The sequence below is a fragment of the Suillus clintonianus genome, assembly GCF_016758775.1.
Source record: "Suillus clintonianus strain FC179 chromosome Unknown DEU56scaffold_85, whole genome shotgun sequence".
In the NCBI taxonomy this organism is placed as follows: domain Eukaryota; kingdom Fungi; phylum Basidiomycota; class Agaricomycetes; order Boletales; family Suillaceae; genus Suillus; species Suillus clintonianus.
Genome location: NW_024539309.1, coordinates 30624 through 46508, shown reverse-complemented (window position 1 = coordinate 46508; position 15885 = coordinate 30624). Strand labels below are relative to the sequence as shown.

At 49.4% G+C, this 15885-nt stretch overlaps 5 protein-coding genes across 5 annotated transcripts; 1 reads left to right on the top strand and 4 right to left on the bottom strand.

Moving 5' to 3' along the window:
* Positions 1 to 3781: 3781 nt before the first annotated feature.
* Positions 3782 to 5459, bottom strand: DEU56DRAFT_892401 (acyl-CoA oxidase; the record flags this gene model as incomplete). Its single annotated transcript, XM_041356317.1, has 3 exons — positions 5140 to 5459; positions 4411 to 5089; positions 3782 to 4357 (listed from the first exon to the last, which is right to left on the bottom strand). The coding sequence occupies exons 1-3, from the start codon at positions 5406 to 5408 to the stop codon at positions 3782 to 3784; spliced, it is 1524 nt and encodes a 507-aa protein (XP_041204636.1). The 5' UTR covers positions 5409 to 5459.
* A 1440-nt stretch (positions 5460 to 6899) lies between these two features.
* On the bottom strand, positions 6900 to 7142 carry DEU56DRAFT_715527 (uncharacterized protein; the record flags this gene model as incomplete). Its single annotated transcript, XM_041347579.1, has 1 exon — positions 6900 to 7142. A coding segment is annotated over one exon (243 nt), but the record flags the coding sequence as incomplete, so codon positions are not given.
* A 1031-nt stretch (positions 7143 to 8173) lies between these two features.
* DEU56DRAFT_824329 (NAD(P)-binding protein) lies at positions 8174 to 9833 on the bottom strand. The gene is made up of 8 exons (XM_041354248.1): positions 9537 to 9833; positions 9161 to 9478; positions 9060 to 9105; positions 8891 to 9004; positions 8748 to 8840; positions 8625 to 8693; positions 8460 to 8527; positions 8174 to 8407 (listed from the first exon to the last, which is right to left on the bottom strand). Exons 2-8 carry the CDS (start codon positions 9443 to 9445, stop codon positions 8270 to 8272), a joined length of 813 nt encoding a protein of 270 aa, XP_041204634.1. The 5' UTR covers positions 9446 to 9478; positions 9537 to 9833; the 3' UTR covers positions 8174 to 8269.
* A 133-nt stretch (positions 9834 to 9966) lies between these two features.
* Positions 9967 to 12292, top strand: DEU56DRAFT_983179 (GLE1-like protein-domain-containing protein). Its single transcript, XM_041359938.1, has 7 exons — positions 9967 to 10175; positions 10227 to 10388; positions 10451 to 10583; positions 10640 to 11164; positions 11215 to 11346; positions 11397 to 11916; positions 11970 to 12292. Exons 1-7 carry the CDS (start codon positions 10129 to 10131, stop codon positions 12176 to 12178), a joined length of 1728 nt encoding a protein of 575 aa, XP_041204633.1. The 5' UTR covers positions 9967 to 10128; the 3' UTR covers positions 12179 to 12292.
* A 410-nt stretch (positions 12293 to 12702) lies between these two features.
* Positions 12703 to 14370, bottom strand: DEU56DRAFT_824325 (uncharacterized protein). Its single transcript, XM_041354247.1, has 4 exons — positions 14169 to 14370; positions 13779 to 14110; positions 13561 to 13728; positions 12703 to 13449 (listed from the first exon to the last, which is right to left on the bottom strand). Exons 1-4 carry the CDS (start codon positions 14251 to 14253, stop codon positions 12871 to 12873), a joined length of 1164 nt encoding a protein of 387 aa, XP_041204632.1. The 5' UTR covers positions 14254 to 14370; the 3' UTR covers positions 12703 to 12870.
* Positions 14371 to 15885: the final 1515 nt, after the last annotated feature.

Sequence of the window (15885 nt, the reverse complement as noted above, 5' to 3'; positions counted from 1 at the left end):
TTCACTGCTAACTTGCTGTAAAACACTGTTACCATTCATTTACAGTACATCCAGCAATAAATAGCTCTGGCCTTGGATCACGTTCCTACATCCTCACTTACAACGCATTGACACTTTCCCTCTCCATCTTTTACACCCATGACCAACACATTCTTCACTCTGCAACAGAACGTTTATCAAGCCAGTCATGAGCCCATAACAGTTGAAGACGTTGACGAGCTCAATGTTTCTTCTCTAGCGTTGCGGCGTCTTATCGACTCAGCTCAAGGCGCCGCCGTTGGAGTGGCAGCCCGACTGTACTCTTTCGTCTTTAGCATTTGCAACGCTCACCAGAGCGCTCGCGTTGCGAATAAGCCGAATCCGCAGCAGAAGAAGAAGAAGAGCCAGGAACAACAATTTCAGGTTTCCCGAGGACGCATCCTTATACAAGACGAAATTCTGTGTAATATTGGCATCAAGCACACAGGATAGTCAACCTCCAGGAGGCCCACCTCAATGCCAAGGTCAGACACTGAGTGTGTGACGGCGGCTTCCTAGTAACAAAGTGGGTAGTCAACATATCAACATATCCATCCAATATTAATGATACAATCTTCTTCCGCATCTCGATCACGGCACCAGAACTGGACGAAGCAACTGGAGAAGTGCTGTGTGAGATCTGAACCTGAAAGATCTATTCTCACTGAAAGAAGAACATCACGCTGCAGCTGGGCTCGGAATTGGACGCACTGGCTGAACACTCACCCTCAAAACGAGGAAACGCGGAGCCATCGGCCATCATGGATCCATATGTATATATCAAGCTAGATGAGCACTCTTGTGTATGTGTCCTAGTTTCCATAATATTCAGTCTATTAGCGGCAAACAACATACTCTCAGCTGGTGCTCTCAGCGACGATTCCATCCTACAACCATAGTCATTTGGTTTCCTGTTGTAAGTTAGCATACACTATAACACAAATTCAGAGCAATCGTGTCATGGAGGTGTTGTCAATGTATGAATGAAATAAGTCAGAGATGTCTATTACAATATCTGCAGCGCCCTCATCGTGTCACCAACAGAAGCCAGGTCCTTGACCCGGGCGTAAATGACGCTCCTGCACTAGGACAAGTGCGCCAAAAGGCTGTGCGAGGCGAATGATCGACCTTAACTCTTGCGACTGGGAGTCCAAATCAATAGACTTCCTTGAGGCACTTGCTCATCGTTTAGGTACTGAGAGCGCAAGTTGAGCTATGATTGAATTCTGGCGCTACGTGCATACATCGACTGCTTGGATCGTCCCTGATGGTGTAGTCATTTTCGATGCAGTGGATCAGGATCGTTAGTACTATTCACCCCTGTTGTCGAGTTTTATTTGAGGAAGGCCATCTGGGTGAATGTAAGTCTTGACACAAGGAATGACACGCATATATGCATCTCACTCACTATGAGCATGTGTGCCGCGACCAGTACATTAACACTGTACTCACCCATTATGCGATGTCCAGCTGTGATAACGCTGTTAAAACGTCAACGAAGTCAAATGTAACATTTAGGATGTGACTGGCGAACACAACTTACTCTCTCCGTATGCTCGGATCACGATGTCGATCGCAGAACAAGGACTGCCTACATCAACATCAAGATGGAAGAGTCTGAGACTAGCAAGATTGAGAGTACCTTTCTCCTGACCTCAGAATTGTGGAGGCGAGAGCAGTATCATGGATGCGACATGCCCACGAAACCGACACTCCATCAGCTCAGTCATCCGACTCGATAGAGACACGCACTGACACCCAATATTTCGGCCCCACTCTTATGTCTTCCTGTCGCCTAGCTTCTCCTTGCACGCCCACCAAGACATGCAGTATCAAACCCCAATGCCATATGGCGTAGGTTAGTCATATGCAGCTTGCTCATCGCGCTAAGAGACAGACTGGGGATTAGGCAGTGGTACTGGTACTGACCGTAAGTAAGTGTTAATATCTTTGCGTGAATAGCACGCATTTTGACGCTGATGAAGACGGACAGGGGGAAAGGCAAGATGGACCAAAAAAGAGCGGAGATGAGGTTCGCGCTTTGTATGCATTTCGATCAAATTCTGATAGGTGGAAATGTCAAAATTCAAAGGGGCTCTCAGAGCCCCTCAGCTGCTGCCAGTGATCGTCGATGTTTGTTTGAATGCTCCTTTTCATTCAAAAAAACGACGACAATCAGTGGAATACGGTACGACAACTCAAGTTGCCAAGCAGGTCTTAGAAGAGAGCTCAAAGCTGGGACGAATTGGGACGCCCACTGGCAACGCCTAGTATACCTGGAATAAATAGAAGTATGTAGATACGGAGTCAACCAAGGTACTCACCTGTGCGAGTGCGATTATTATGGACGCTGACATTCGTGGACCACGGCTTCTGATAAACGCAGGGCCGTCTGAGCGGGGCACAGGAAATACTGGTAACTGGTCACACGGTGGTCAAGACTTAAGTTAAATTCAATCGGATCTTAGTCGGATCAGAAGAGAAAAATTGATTCAGGGCCGGCAATCTGTCACTATTTTTCTTTGAAAAGTTTCGATCAGCTCATATCCTCATTTCATGACGCACCACGAGAGACTGGCCATCAATGTCATGTTCAACGCCGTCGGTGGTCATACCTAACATCATGATGCATCAAAGTCCTTACAATCAACATCAGTTTCATACGCGCTAATTTTTCGCCACCCATTGCCCCACCCACCCACGGACATATGCTGGTTGGTTCGTGCTTTCCAGGATGGTCGCGTCGAATATGTCTCAGTCACTGAGAAGTTCTAATACATCATGCTGGCCTGGTGCAACATCTCCTCAAAACGCCTTCGTCGACGTACGTCTACTCTATTATGCCATTCTTCCATTCCAACACTACTCTTATGCTCTGTCGTTCTAATTACCACACAAAATCCGTGTCAACCACAGGAATTACGTGCCCCAGACTGTCTATGCGAGGGCAAACCTCAAAGAAACCGCGAGTATCTTCGAGGACCTACAAACGCATTATCTTTGCGGCTCAGATGTGCATCTGGACCCCTGCTCCGGGAATTTGGCTGATCGAGATTTGTACCCGGTGCGGAACTTGTATAGTTGTTCGAATTCGAGAATACTCACCATCAAACAGCAAACACGATGACATCCCTTATCGAGCTAGATCAGCTCCATCCGTGTTTTGTCTATGTACTGACGCTGGAGAGTCCTAGAACTGCCCCACGACCACAAGATAAGGGTCTGCGGAAGACATCAAGAGTACGCAGTTGTTGCATCGCATCATGCTCACGTCATGCTTGTTGGTTGGTGCTTTCCATGTTTTGGTGTTCCATGACTCCATCACTGAGAAGCTCCAACCACCATCACTGGCCTGGAGATATTTAGATCGTGAACTGAGTGAACTCTGGTCATTGATCTACGTCTCCCTTTGCACTATGACTTATGTCGCTCAGTCGAGCGACAAATGCTTCCTAGATTACCTGTGTATACAGAGCCTCGTATGACTTTCCTGGTGTTCCGCGTTATCTCAAGTCATGTATGTAGTACGATTTTCTCGCGAAGAACCAACGCCTCTGATTCGGGCCGGAAGGGAATCTTGGAGAAAGGAGGAGGCAGATTGAAACACGCGAGATGGGTCAGAGAAGCATGTGCAATCTCCAGAAGCCTCAGAGGTTCTCTAAGAACGTATGAAAAAAAAAGAGCAATCTTAACTGCGAGAGAAGGGAGCGATATAAATTACAGTGTTTAGGGCGACAATGATTAACACCCATGATAGAACAGCCTATAGCATAGCCTGTACCTGATTAATAATGGGAATAGCGTTCCCGGTGAAAACAGGCATCACGCCATAATACTCCTTCCACGCCTCGTCAGAGATGATGGGCACAGGGACGTAATCCTCGATAGCCAAATTGTTGAGATAAGTATCGAGATGGGGAAGCATTGATATAATGGCCTCATCTTCACGAATGCGTTGGAGAATTCGGGTTAGCCCAGCATTCTCCGAATACCAAGCTGGATCGCGGCGAATGACGGCACATTCGTACACATCAAGAATTGGCTTCGGAAGACCAGATTTCAAACCAGCGGAATAAGCCAGCGCGTGACCCATGGATTCAACTGCAAGCTCCGCCTGAGGGAGAATGAGAGAGTTGAAAGATTGGCTACGGTGTCCCTCACGCAGGCTGCTAAGAAGGGTCAAATTCTCCTCCAATATAGAAGCTGCGTGTCGAGCGAGAAGCGACTCGCTTGGGTCTGGAAGAGGCATCTTGTAGCGCTGGAGGAGGAGCTCGGAGAATAAGCGAATGCACAACGTAAGAACATCGCCCTCAGCGATGATCACGCCTTTCCCATCATTCTGAATAAATACGATATCTCATTTGAGTATCACTAAATGGAATGCGTACGAACCTCCATGCGGGCCATATAATTATGTTCGAAGGTGCCTTGCGCACCGCATCTTTCAGCAACCTCGGGCAAGCAGCGCTGGAAGTGTCGACCAATAGTGGCCTTGGCGATGACCGCAAGGCCATGTCTAACACGATGATCCAGAGTTTTATCACCGCTATGTTTGGTCATCATTGGGAACCAATTGCTCATAACAAGGCCAACAGTGGTTGCGTGAGCAATAGGCCACTGTTGAGTCCTGAATGTGATGATGGGTATGGGATTCATCCCTTTACCCACGAGGGACCGGTGCATGGAATAGCGACCAGCAATGAAGGCAGCTGCCTTGATGGAAGATATCCAGGGCCCAGCGACAGCTAGAGTTCCGATAGGTATGCGCCATACCTCATCCCACCACGCCTCAAGAGGCGAGTTCGGCAGGGAATGGTCATAGATGTTTGACGAAACAAGTGCACTGAGTGGAACATGGACGTGATTGAAACGGGTTATAGAGAAATCAAGAGGGCTAGCTCCAGGACGAGCACCAAGTCTGATCGACTCAATACCTTTGAACATTTCCTGCTCGTTGCAGATGGGCACAATAAAGAATCGAGAGCCACGGTCTTGGCCATCGGCTATGAGCCTAGCCATAACCAAAGCGACCTTCGGAATACCGAAGGCTGGAGTGGAAGCGGGCATGAACCTACATAAACTTGATGACGATGCTGTTTACGCTTAAGAAAAGGTACATACTTGTATGCCTCTTCGCGAGGGGTATTGATAATGAAGCCCTCAGGGGTTTCCGTAGCTGTTGTCTCGATGTTGAATGCATCTAGACCGTGACCCCTCTCCGTGAGGAGATATATCCCAACTGTTTCGAAACGCAAGAGACGGTTGACGAGTGGACGGAGGTCTGGACGCTTGTGAAGATGGCGGGAAAGAGTTCCAATGGTGAGACCGACATGAGCGGCCAGTATAGTCAACATGGCAGTATCGAGTGACATGATAGGGTCTGTCATCATTGCCCAATACTTGGAAGAACAAAATTGCACATCAGAAGCCGAGAGATCTAGGTTCAAGGGATATACAACTGAGTCATGTAATCAGGAGGTCAACGTACTGTATGTGTGCATGAGAAGTTTCGCCCGCTGGTAGGAGAGGGACACACGGTCATCAGTAGGAAGAAATTCGACTCGAGTGGTGAAGAGGGGATGATGAGGGAGATGGTTTGGCATGTTCGATGAGATTGACGGGGAGGACACGTTGTAATATCTTTGAGGCTTTTTATACAGTTGGTCGATCATCAGGTCAACTAGTTTGGTGAGTACTAATCAATTCGAAGCGCGTCAATGTGAAGTCTGAAAATGTGGAGCCAAGTAAACGATTCTGTCAAATGATATGAACATGGTGACAGCCGAACTACTGAATTGAGGATAACATCTTAGGAAATTAACAACGACATGAGGATAGAAAGAGAGCCTAAGTGTCAAGAACAAAGAGATACACACGAATCTAGGCCAGAGTCCGGATAGGAAGCGATTTGGCCGAAGCTTGGGTAGTAAAGTTCCTTCGAGGGGCATATTTGCGTCGCTATGCTAGTTAAGCTCAGCGGTCGCTGATCAAGTGGGAGAAATATGGTTAGCGCTCACGCCAGAATTGGAACGGACACATAGTAGAGCCAGCTTGCGAACCTAACTGGGTGGACATTGATTTTAGCAATGCTTGACGGCAAATGAACCTCGTGTCGAATATCTGTTTGGAAAGTGATTATCTAATCAGTCAACAGAAAAGGGTTAATAATTGTTAACAATCCAGAAGACAAGTGATATACCACTCTGCAGTCTTCTCTCTCATAATGTGTTGAGCTGGCGATGCTTTAGCGTGTGTCTATGGCATGGCGGAAGACGACAAGGAGAGGATGGTCTACGACGTGTAGTCGGGACTATCCGGATCCGAACAATGAACGTTAGAAAGATGACGAAGGGCTGAATGCCAAACTCAAATGCAACTCTGTGCTACATAGTAAGCACTCGCTCACATCGCCTATACGGCGTCTTGTCAGCGAATTGAAGTGCTCCATGACACATACCCCGTCTCGCTCGCGTAACAGCGACTCTCGTGTTGTCCAGTGATTTGTGCCACTTGGCGCACTCGAGCATATAGCCGCCCATAGTCGCATGCATGCGATCTGCAAGATGGCGCGATGGTAGCCCAAAAGAATCATTCGTTGTTACCCGGCATCCGGAATTTCATTAGGCGCTTGAGGAACGGATATATTTGCGGCAAGTTCTCGAGGATAGTAACAAAATCCAAGTTTCTTGCTGCGACGACAAGCTTATACCCGGGTGTTGGGAATGATGTAATCTGTCGGCCCACCGCGTCGCGTTGATCCTATATGAATCTCCAGATTTCAAGAATTTCTTTCAAATCAATCTATCTTCATCCCTGGTGTCAATTCGAGCCATGCACAAACGTTATTCAATCGTAAAGGTACCTGGTGAAAACTTGGCGTGCAACATCTGAACATCATGTTCAGCCAGGATCAACTGTCCGTCGTCCGCTCCATCAGGTCTCCAGAGACGACCTCCTCGATATACGTTCATTGGGTATCGGATTTCGCCTATTTTCCCGGACCAGTCAAAATCCACCAACTTGAATCCAGTGCTGCGGTCCCTTTTCACCATAACATTCATATCCCGAATGTCTCCATGAACATAACCTTCTTGATGGAGAGATTGGAGTCCTGTAGCGAGTGCGTCATCATGAAGGTAAGGATCGGAAAGTTCCAGTAATCCTCTGGGATCATCTCCATGGCAATCATGTACCATCCGCCTGGAAGGTTTTCGAAGCCGTAGAGCGCTGGAGCGAAGCCTCCGGAAGCACATGACAACTCCATTACCAGCTTGTTATCATCTCCTGTTGGCTCATGATTTTCGCAGTCGTCCATGAATGCACCAAAGATTGGGTGAAGTCGGGTGGTGGGTATAATATTAGCAGCTTCAGGGGGTCGATCACAGCGAACAGCGATGTCAGGATTTTTCTGTATATTTTCGAATTGAGAGGGTACCCCCTGGCTGGAAGGAGCCTTCTTGGGAAAGTGCCGGATGTAGTCTGAACGAAGTTGCTGTGTTCTAAGGCTCAGGACTCACTGGCAGCAACTTCGTTCAGGCTACATCCGGCACTTGAAGCACGTGTGCAGAAGGCGACAGTTGCAAATGACTACGGGGGGCGTCTGGGAGGCAGCCGTCAGCTCAGCCGCCATGTCAAATTAATTCCACCTACTAGGGGGGCGTTCCACGAATATATGAAGGTGCCCAGCCTCCGGTCGAACTGTAAACACTTGGGAGAGCAGGGTAACCGGCATAAGCTCCTGGACATTGGGCGGGAGATCTAACTTCTCCCTCTGTGGGTCGATATCGACCTTAAAGTATCATACTGTCAACACCACCAACTTTCCAGATCGTGGCATCGGATCACTTACCTTCCATAGCTGGAGAGAGTCTGCATCCACGTCGCGGAATGCAATCTTCTTTTGTTTGATAGTCTCTTTCAAGTCACCGACGATGTCCGTCTGTGCAATCTTGACTGGGAAAATGTGGCTGGACTGAGAGTCGTCGCCTAAGACGACGCAGTTGAGTTTGACTTTTGGGTGACATTGGAAACAAGTCAAGAATAGGTGGTGGGAATTGACATCAAGGAGTTGAGTACTAGTGTAGAGTGTAGTGACGTCGCGGCACTTCCCGGCTGAAGCCCTGAACCCACAATTGCAAGGGCACGCAACCTTGTATAAAAGCAAGTGAACATATATAAATTCTAATTCTCTCTAAGGACTCGAAGGTGGTTGCAAACAGGATACATTATATGATGTGCCACAAGCACACGGTTAATCCATCCATACTCCCCCATCAACTGTGAGTGTCTGGCCAGTGATATAGGCGGAATCCTTGCCCGCGAGGAACGACACCATGCCCGCAATGTCTTCTGGCGTTCCAATTCGCGGCAGCGCCGCGTTCGTTTGGTACTGGAAAGCAATTTCAGTGATTAGGAAACCCGGCGGAAATATTGATACGTACACCTTGGAGAAACGTCTTGGCGTCAGGAAGCCCTATATATTTCGCACATGCTTCAGCGGAGCTTTGCACTGGAGGCCATGTCAACATCGGAATGTAAAAACTGATTAAAGAAGATGTGTGATGGATTGGAGGTAGGACGAGGGTAGCAGGGGAAGCAAAACATACAGAGAAGTGTATCAACTGGTCCAGGCGCGTACGCGTTCACGGTGATTCCGTGTGGCCCGAGTTCACCCGCTGGAATGCAGACACTGAGATGAGAGCAAGTAATAGGACCTCTTGAGTACACACCGAGCGCCTGCGTGAATGATCGAATGGCAGATTTCGACGCACAGTAAATGCTGTTCAAAGGCATCCCTTTCTTCCCCGCTACCGATGACGCGCCTATCACAAAGGCATTATTATCCAAATACAAAAGAAGGAGTCGTACATACTAATGATCCTCCCACCACGCCCCCGCCTGATCATAGCTTGCGCTGCAGTACGTAAGCAGAGAAATGTCCCCCGGACATTGGTATTGAAGATCCCGTCGAAATCGGCGAGGTTAGCTATTGGGGTATGATGACTCACCACCAAAGCGGATCAAAGATGGAGCTGACTTACTGTCAACCATAGGCTTCACAATAATTCGTCCGGCATTTGCTACCATCTAGGACATCATCCGTCAGACTATTCGGCAGGTTTATGGCCCATGAGACACTCACGACGTCCAAACCATCGAGCTCTTTCTCCGTAGCCTGCACCATTTGCAGGACTTCCTCCTCTTGTGATATGTCACATTCCAAGACAATACACCGCCTCCCTTTCGCCCTTACATCTTCCGCGACGCCATCGAGGTTTGTGCGCTGTGATTTTAAGTCTGCGATAGCGATGTCGAGTCCATCTTCTGCGAGCCGCAGGGCAATGGCACGTCCGATGCCCTGAGCTGCGCCGGTGATGAGTGCGATGAGAGGCTGGTTTGTCTGCGGTGGAGTAGCGGGATCGGCCATGATTGTAGGGATCTGGGAACCAAACGTCCTGATCTTTATATGATGAGGAATTGTGGGCGAAGTTAATACGCCAGCTTCGTTGCCGACTCACCTTTTCCCCTCAAAGCTCAAGTTGATTGCGAAACCATCATGCCTGCGGTTCACGCAGGCAACCTCCGAGTCTAAGAGCTTCTGGTAGCGGCAAATTCACCACCGATTTAGGAGGAACAATCGTAAGTCCAAAGATGGGCAAGCACGCCTTGCGTCTGAATGATGGATAGGTACGTTGCATAAAGCCTGTCAAAATAATCTGGCATCCAGGAAATGGACACTCTGGGGCCAAAGTCTGATGAATTTCAGAGTTCTGGCCGGTCTGGGTGCAAGTCTGCGCAGACTCTAGGTCTGGGTCATTGACAATAGTAGTGGGCAGCGCTTAGAAGTTAGCGAAAGAGTTATGTTTTGACACGATAATTATATTATTATCTAATATTTTCACCCAAAATGGACGTCTTTTGAAATTGCCGCCGCATCTGCTTGCACCAGTCGGCTTTGAAACTTGACTCTAGATCTCATATCAGTCGAGCCCCGTACGACGCGCGTGCACTGGGTAGCCATCGTATCACCACCGTGGTTTCATAACCAGTTGCAGCAGCCAACAGTAATAGAGTGGCACTTACATCCGATACAGAGCCTGACTTTCACTCATGCGTTACGGACTGCCACGCTCACCTTCGCCATCTCCTGAACGGAGGTACGTGCATAGTGCATGGCACAGCCAACTAGGCTAACTAACTCCCACCAGATTATCTCGCAGACACACCTCTACTTTCGGTCTCCCATCAGATTCCGAAAGCGATTTCGAAGGGCCACCAACAGATTCAGACTCAGAACTATCCTCCCCCAGCTCCCTTTCATCAGACTCATTCTGCTACGAGTCTGAATCACAAGTCCCGCCGCCACCTCCGTGCGTGTATCATTATCGCTATCCATATTTGTCCTCACACTCGCTTACGTGACTTTTTGCAGCCGCCCAAAGCGCGAGTCTCGGAGTCCAACTGAACAGCGCCATGTAGAGGACACAGTAGCTGCCATCCGTTTACGCACGCGATATCATGATCCCTATGAAGAATGGGAGAAACAGACGCGCAAGGATGCATTCGTGCGTGTCTATTTCTTCTTTCTATGCTATTTACCCCCTGACGGCCTCTCAAACAGCACACAGCGCGCAGAGCACAAGTTCAGACGCGTCTAGAGACACAAGGTCGGCGAACACAGCGTAACGTGCAGGAGCTGCAATCATTAGCAGCTATGCACGCCCAGCAGGTCGCCGAAGTGCAGAAACAGCTCGCAGCATTGCAGGTCCGGCAACAAGCGGACGTTAATAAGCTCGTAAGTAGTTGGCAGGAGCAGGATAAGACGTTTCGCGGCAGGATAGAGGGCGTCATACGCGTCGAAGAGGAGAAACTACGCGCCAAACTCGAAGCTGAACGTAAAGCGCGAGAAGAGGCGGAGAAAAAACGGAAGGAGGAAGAAGAGAGACGTAAAGTGGAGGAAGAGATCAAACGGATAGAAGAGGAAAAGGCACAGTTGCAGCGGGAGATAGAAGCGGCTGCGAAACGCCATGAAGAGGAGAAGGAGCGTTTGCGCAGGGAGAAGCTGGATGCTGAGGAACAGGGCAGGGTACAATTGGGAATGTCTTTGGCTGAAGAGGACTGGGTACACGCCCGTGAAACTCTCAAGGTGAAACCGCTGCTTCTGACCACGTACCGCAATACTAATGCCTAATTCAGAATTTGAAAGCCGGGCCAATGAAAACAGTCAAAGAGAACAAGCCACTCAAATCCCAATGGAGTGCCATTCGCCGACAGATAACACCAAAGATAGGGCAATTAACACACGACATCGACTCCGTCTCGCGAATAGTAAGTTAATTACCGCTATTAATCCATCACCTCACATTGAAAGTTTGCAGACTCAACAACTCATAGAAATTATTTGTCCGCCAGGACGACTTCCTCTAGACATCTATTTCGCCGCTCTGTCCTCGCTAGCAAAAGCCATCCTCCTTCAAGCTGAAACAGAGGTCACAGCCGAAAAACGAAGCGCTGTACCCCTGGCCATGGTCGCCGCGAGACTGCTAGGCACGTTGGAAGGCTTTCCAGACATCTTCTTCGCGAAGCTCGTGCAGCGGTCCGGTGGGTGGCCTGTGCCGTCAGTGATTCCTTCCACAGATTCAGACGGTACTGCGTGGGACGAAGTGGAGCGCACCAAGGCGATGGGATACCGGACTAATGATGGCCAGAGAGAGAGCTCGTCTGATCACATCATGCGCGTGTCTGGGATGATGCGTGTTTATTTCCTGATTCTGTCTGCGCCTGTACCGCAACCGTTGGATAAGATGTTCCAGTTGCCACGTTTCTGGACGTATTTCGCGAGGATGATTGGGGATGAGCGATTACTGGAGACGGCAGTAGCCGCACAGGTCCTTCACGGTGCGTGTTTTCCCAATTGGGTGCTTCTCAGGTTCTCACTCCTAACTTTCTAGCTGCGCTTGATGTTGGAGGCACGGAAGCTAAGTTCACTTGGGGAAATCAGTGGGTAAAGATGCTGGAGTTGCTTTATGAGGGCACAACGACAGGCATTGGTGGAGTTGCCGGGAAGTTGGTCGGTGGCCAAACCCCTGAGGGAAAGGCAGCACGCGTACGAGTACAACTTCAGATAGAACGTATCATGCAAGCCACAAGCTCGCGATGAGGCTTGTAGGGATCTCTCGCCCATCAATTCGTTCACCATGTATAATATTTAGGAAGCACAGCACATCCACTCATGTACAGTAGTGCCACTAGCCTATACACATTTCACAGCGCTAGTCAGACACCGTGATTCGAGATCTTACGTTTATTCGTGGAGCCTCGGGACAAGCGGTCGCCAGGGCTTGCGCAGATGGTGCTTTGTCGAGGAAACTAGTCGGGGCAGCATCCCCTGGATTCGCCAGGCACTGCAGAGCATTGCAAGCGTTCCGGGTGATCAGTGTGCGGGCACGCAGTTGCCCACAGATTCTCCTAGACTCGCAATCGCTCCTTACACACACGATTGTTTTGTTTGAGCAAGGTGATCACCACCCTCCCTAACAAAATAAGGAGGCTAGGTACGAGACCAAGATCCTCCGAATCTTCAATCTTCAATCGGATCAAACGTGCCCGGGACCGCGTCCTAGCTATTCAAACAGCGAGATCCCGTGTTTCAGTCTTGAGACTTCTTCACAACATCGGACCGTAGAAGATGAATCTAATGCATTGCGACATAAACGTGTGGATCTGGGGTGGTAAATGTGTACCTGGAATCCTGACTCCCGATCACGGAAGATAGCCTCGCGAAATCACCCAAATGCGGCGTCTTCGACTTTTTGTTTTGGTGTCGACTGGCCGTTTGGGCATTGTCTAATCTTAGGAGCGACTACTACGGCCAGGAGGTGGGGATGAACCAAAGTAGGGTGGATAGGCGACAGGTTTGCCCGTCGGTGGGGCGTATGCTGCGTTTGGTGACGGCATCCAACGTTCGTGAACCCCTCGCTCCCTCTCCTGCTCAGCGGAGTGTAAACGAGTTGTTTTTTGAGGTGACGTCGCGGAGATGGAGATTGTTCGCGGTCTTGAGGGTGGAATGGGGGACGTAGAATGTAAGCGAGATGACAGCATCGACGCTTGCGTTGGGGTCTGTGACCTCATTGATGGTGAGGTCACGTGTGTGGGTGTCGTTGGACTTGGGACTCCGGCAGCAGAAGCGGAGACACTTCGAGAATGAGTAGCTGCTAAACGCGAGATCATAGATGGCATGGCTGGTACATTGTACGGGGGTGCCGCCGATGATGAAACTGATTGGCGCCGCTCGCTTAATCTAGTTGGAGCGGTGGTGCTCGGGCGGGGAGGTGACGTTGCAGCTTGAGCGGAAGCAGACTTAAGAGTATAACGGCTAAGCTCTGCTCGAAGAGCTTGACATTCTTGTATTTTTTGGGCATGGAGGGCTTGCTGTAACACGAAAAAACAAGGTGAGCGGCGTGCGCAGCTTCCTCAAGTCATAACGTACCTGTCTAGAAGCGTGGCGTCAGTCAAAGCAAAGTGTCTGAATCGCAACGTTACGTACTGCTTTAGGTCGGTTTCTAGCTTGCTGGCATTTAATTCCATGTCGGCTAGCTTCCCTTTTAGGGTAGCTTGGACTCCCTTTGCCATTTTCGTAGCTTCTGAATGAGCGAAGTGATTCATCAAAATCGCCCTGAGCAGCGCAGCACTCAGGGATAGAGAAGAAAGCTGTACTAGATGTTAGCGGAACCGCAAACATCCAACAGTAAGAAAATTACCTGGTCGAGAAAACTCTTGTCATGACCCAGCCAGTCTTGGAGCTCGTTGTGTAAAGTCGAAACCTCTTCCACTGTGCATTTTCTAGCAGCTACCCTGGCCACTTTATCCTCCAGCCTACGAGCCTCTGCGTGTGGATGCGAGAAATCTGGCTCGACGAAGGGACCCCGGTCTTCCTTTCGAGGACCGGCCCATCCGCTTTCTGAAAAGTCAATGCGGATCAAACGCACATTGTCGCTAATGAAACGACTGTAACAGAAAGGACAGGCAGCTTGGAGATGAGGCGGTGTCTTTTGTATGATTTTATGGCAACAACTCCAGCAGAGGACGTGACCTATGTAAAGGACTCATGACTCGAGATTCCCACAATGTCAAAAGTTTTGAGAACTCACCGCATGGGATGGAATGAGGAACACAATGCGGGCCGTACTCTTCTGCGCACACATCGCAGACCGAACCAGGACTAAGCGTGAGCATGAAGCTGGTCAAGACGATAAAACCCTTGCCAGGTTTTGCTAGTTAAAAAGCTGTTGACAAGGGATACCGCTTGACCTTTTGGTGGATGAAACTTGTAGCAGAAAGAGAAAAACCTATATGAGTCATTAATGCATGACGGCATGGCCGGGCAATATAATAAATGTGCTGAGTGCACCTTGACCCACCCTCGTCGGACTTCACATAACGTTACCTAATCTTGTGATACCTACTGATACTTGTGGCGCCGCGGGTTGTCAAGACTGGCGCCTGGCCAATTCCGTTAAGGAGTCTAAGTCGATCAGAAAGGGCATTGGGACTTCCTCCAGACAGACGCTGATTCGAGAAGGACGTTTCGTAAGGCCAATACCATGTCGGCCTTTCCGTTTTGTACGGCTGCGACGAGTTAGCCCCTGTCGTCAAAATTGTCCTGGATGAGATAAAGAAACTGAGTTTCTGACGGGAACGGTGAATCGACATTAACTATGTGAGTGGCCGACGATGTGAAGGAGAGATAGAGGACTACGATTTAGCCAATCAACAAAGAACTGACGTATCTAGCGGGGCGACGAGGGAGAAAGAAAGACGCCCCAACCAAACTCCGCCACTATTATTAGACCGACTCAGGACAGAACACGCGTGAAAGGTGTGGATATCCATGCATGACGGTAGGACTGACACCGAACACGTATGCATAGTGATGAGAGGCTCTTGGAGGCTCCATCTACGTCGTTCGCGACGATGCGGAGCGGCTTCACGCGGTCCGCATAAAATTAAACCCAATTGTAGATCCTGCCTGAGGAAAAATCCTCAAACCGCCGATATGTAATTAGTAACGCAATCGCATACTTTACTAGGGGGTCACTGATCATGATAGAAGCGAAATGAGATCCGCGCCGTAGCAGCATGTACTGGGCCAACAAGAACCTTGGATAAGGCGCCTACATGAGTTGGGAACTACTCACCGCACCCCAAGATCTACAACGTAACCACATCCCCATAGTATGCTGTTCTCGTCGATTTGAGATGCTACCGATCATCTGACGAGCTCTCTGTATACATAGGTCGACGCGATATGTTAGGGGTAGTTAAAGAAGCGCACCTCGCCGCAAGAGGATCCGTGGCGCCAGCACAGATGGCGCAAGGGGAACCAGCACCAACGCAGACGATGCGAAGTCATACTGACTCATTGTTGGCAATCGCGTTCTTCAAAGACGGTCGACGAGTCGTCACCGGTTCACACGATAAAACTCTGCGAATCTGTGATATGCAGAAAGGATCATTGATAGGAGGGCCATTCGAGGGTCATCAGGACTGGGTACGATCAGTCGCCGTATCGCCAGACGACAGGCGAATTGCGAGCAGTGGAGATGATAAAACCATCATCATCTGGGACATCGAGAGCAAACAGATGGTATTCGATCCGCTGGATAAGCATACAGGCTGGGTGTTATCAGTGTGTTTCTCACCTGATGGAAAGAGACTTGCCAGCGGATCGCACGATAAATCAGTTATGGTATGGGATGCAGAGACTGGCGCTGTCCTTGCAACACTCGACGGACATAGTAATTCGGTCTGGAGTGTTGCGTTCAGCCCAGATGGGCTAAAACTAGCCTCCGGATCAGCGGATCATTC

Excerpts from the sequence above, each read along its gene's own strand:
- DEU56DRAFT_824329 (XM_041354248.1), bottom strand. The coding sequence starts at position 9,445 with ATGGCCGATCCCGCTACTCCACCGCAGACAAACCAGCCTCTCATCGCA. Across the intron at positions 8,694-8,747 it reads ATCATTCACGCAGGCGCTCG|CGGGTGAACTCGGGCCACAC; the intron begins GTGTGTACTCAA and ends TCTGCATTCCAG. Across the intron at positions 8,528-8,624 it reads ACCAGTTGATACACTTCTCT|TGCAAAGCTCCGCTGAAGCA; the intron begins GTATGTTTTGCT and ends CATGGCCTCCAG.
- DEU56DRAFT_983179 (XM_041359938.1), top strand. The coding sequence starts at position 10,129 with ATGCGTTACGGACTGCCACGCTCACCTTCGCCATCTCCTGAACGGAG. Across the intron at positions 11,165-11,214 it reads ACGCCCGTGAAACTCTCAAG|AATTTGAAAGCCGGGCCAAT; the intron begins GTGAAACCGCTG and ends TGCCTAATTCAG. Across the intron at positions 11,917-11,969 it reads AGCCGCACAGGTCCTTCACG|CTGCGCTTGATGTTGGAGGC; the intron begins GTGCGTGTTTTC and ends CTAACTTTCTAG.
- DEU56DRAFT_824325 (XM_041354247.1), bottom strand. The coding sequence starts at position 14,253 with ATGCTCACGCTTAGTCCTGGTTCGGTCTGCGATGTGTGCGCAGAAGAG. Across the intron at positions 13,729-13,778 it reads ACAAGAGTTTTCTCGACCAG|CTTTCTTCTCTATCCCTGAG; the intron begins GTAATTTTCTTA and ends CATCTAGTACAG. Across the intron at positions 13,450-13,560 it reads AAACCGACCTAAAGCAGTAC|CAAGCCCTCCATGCCCAAAA; the intron begins GTAACGTTGCGA and ends TTCGTGTTACAG.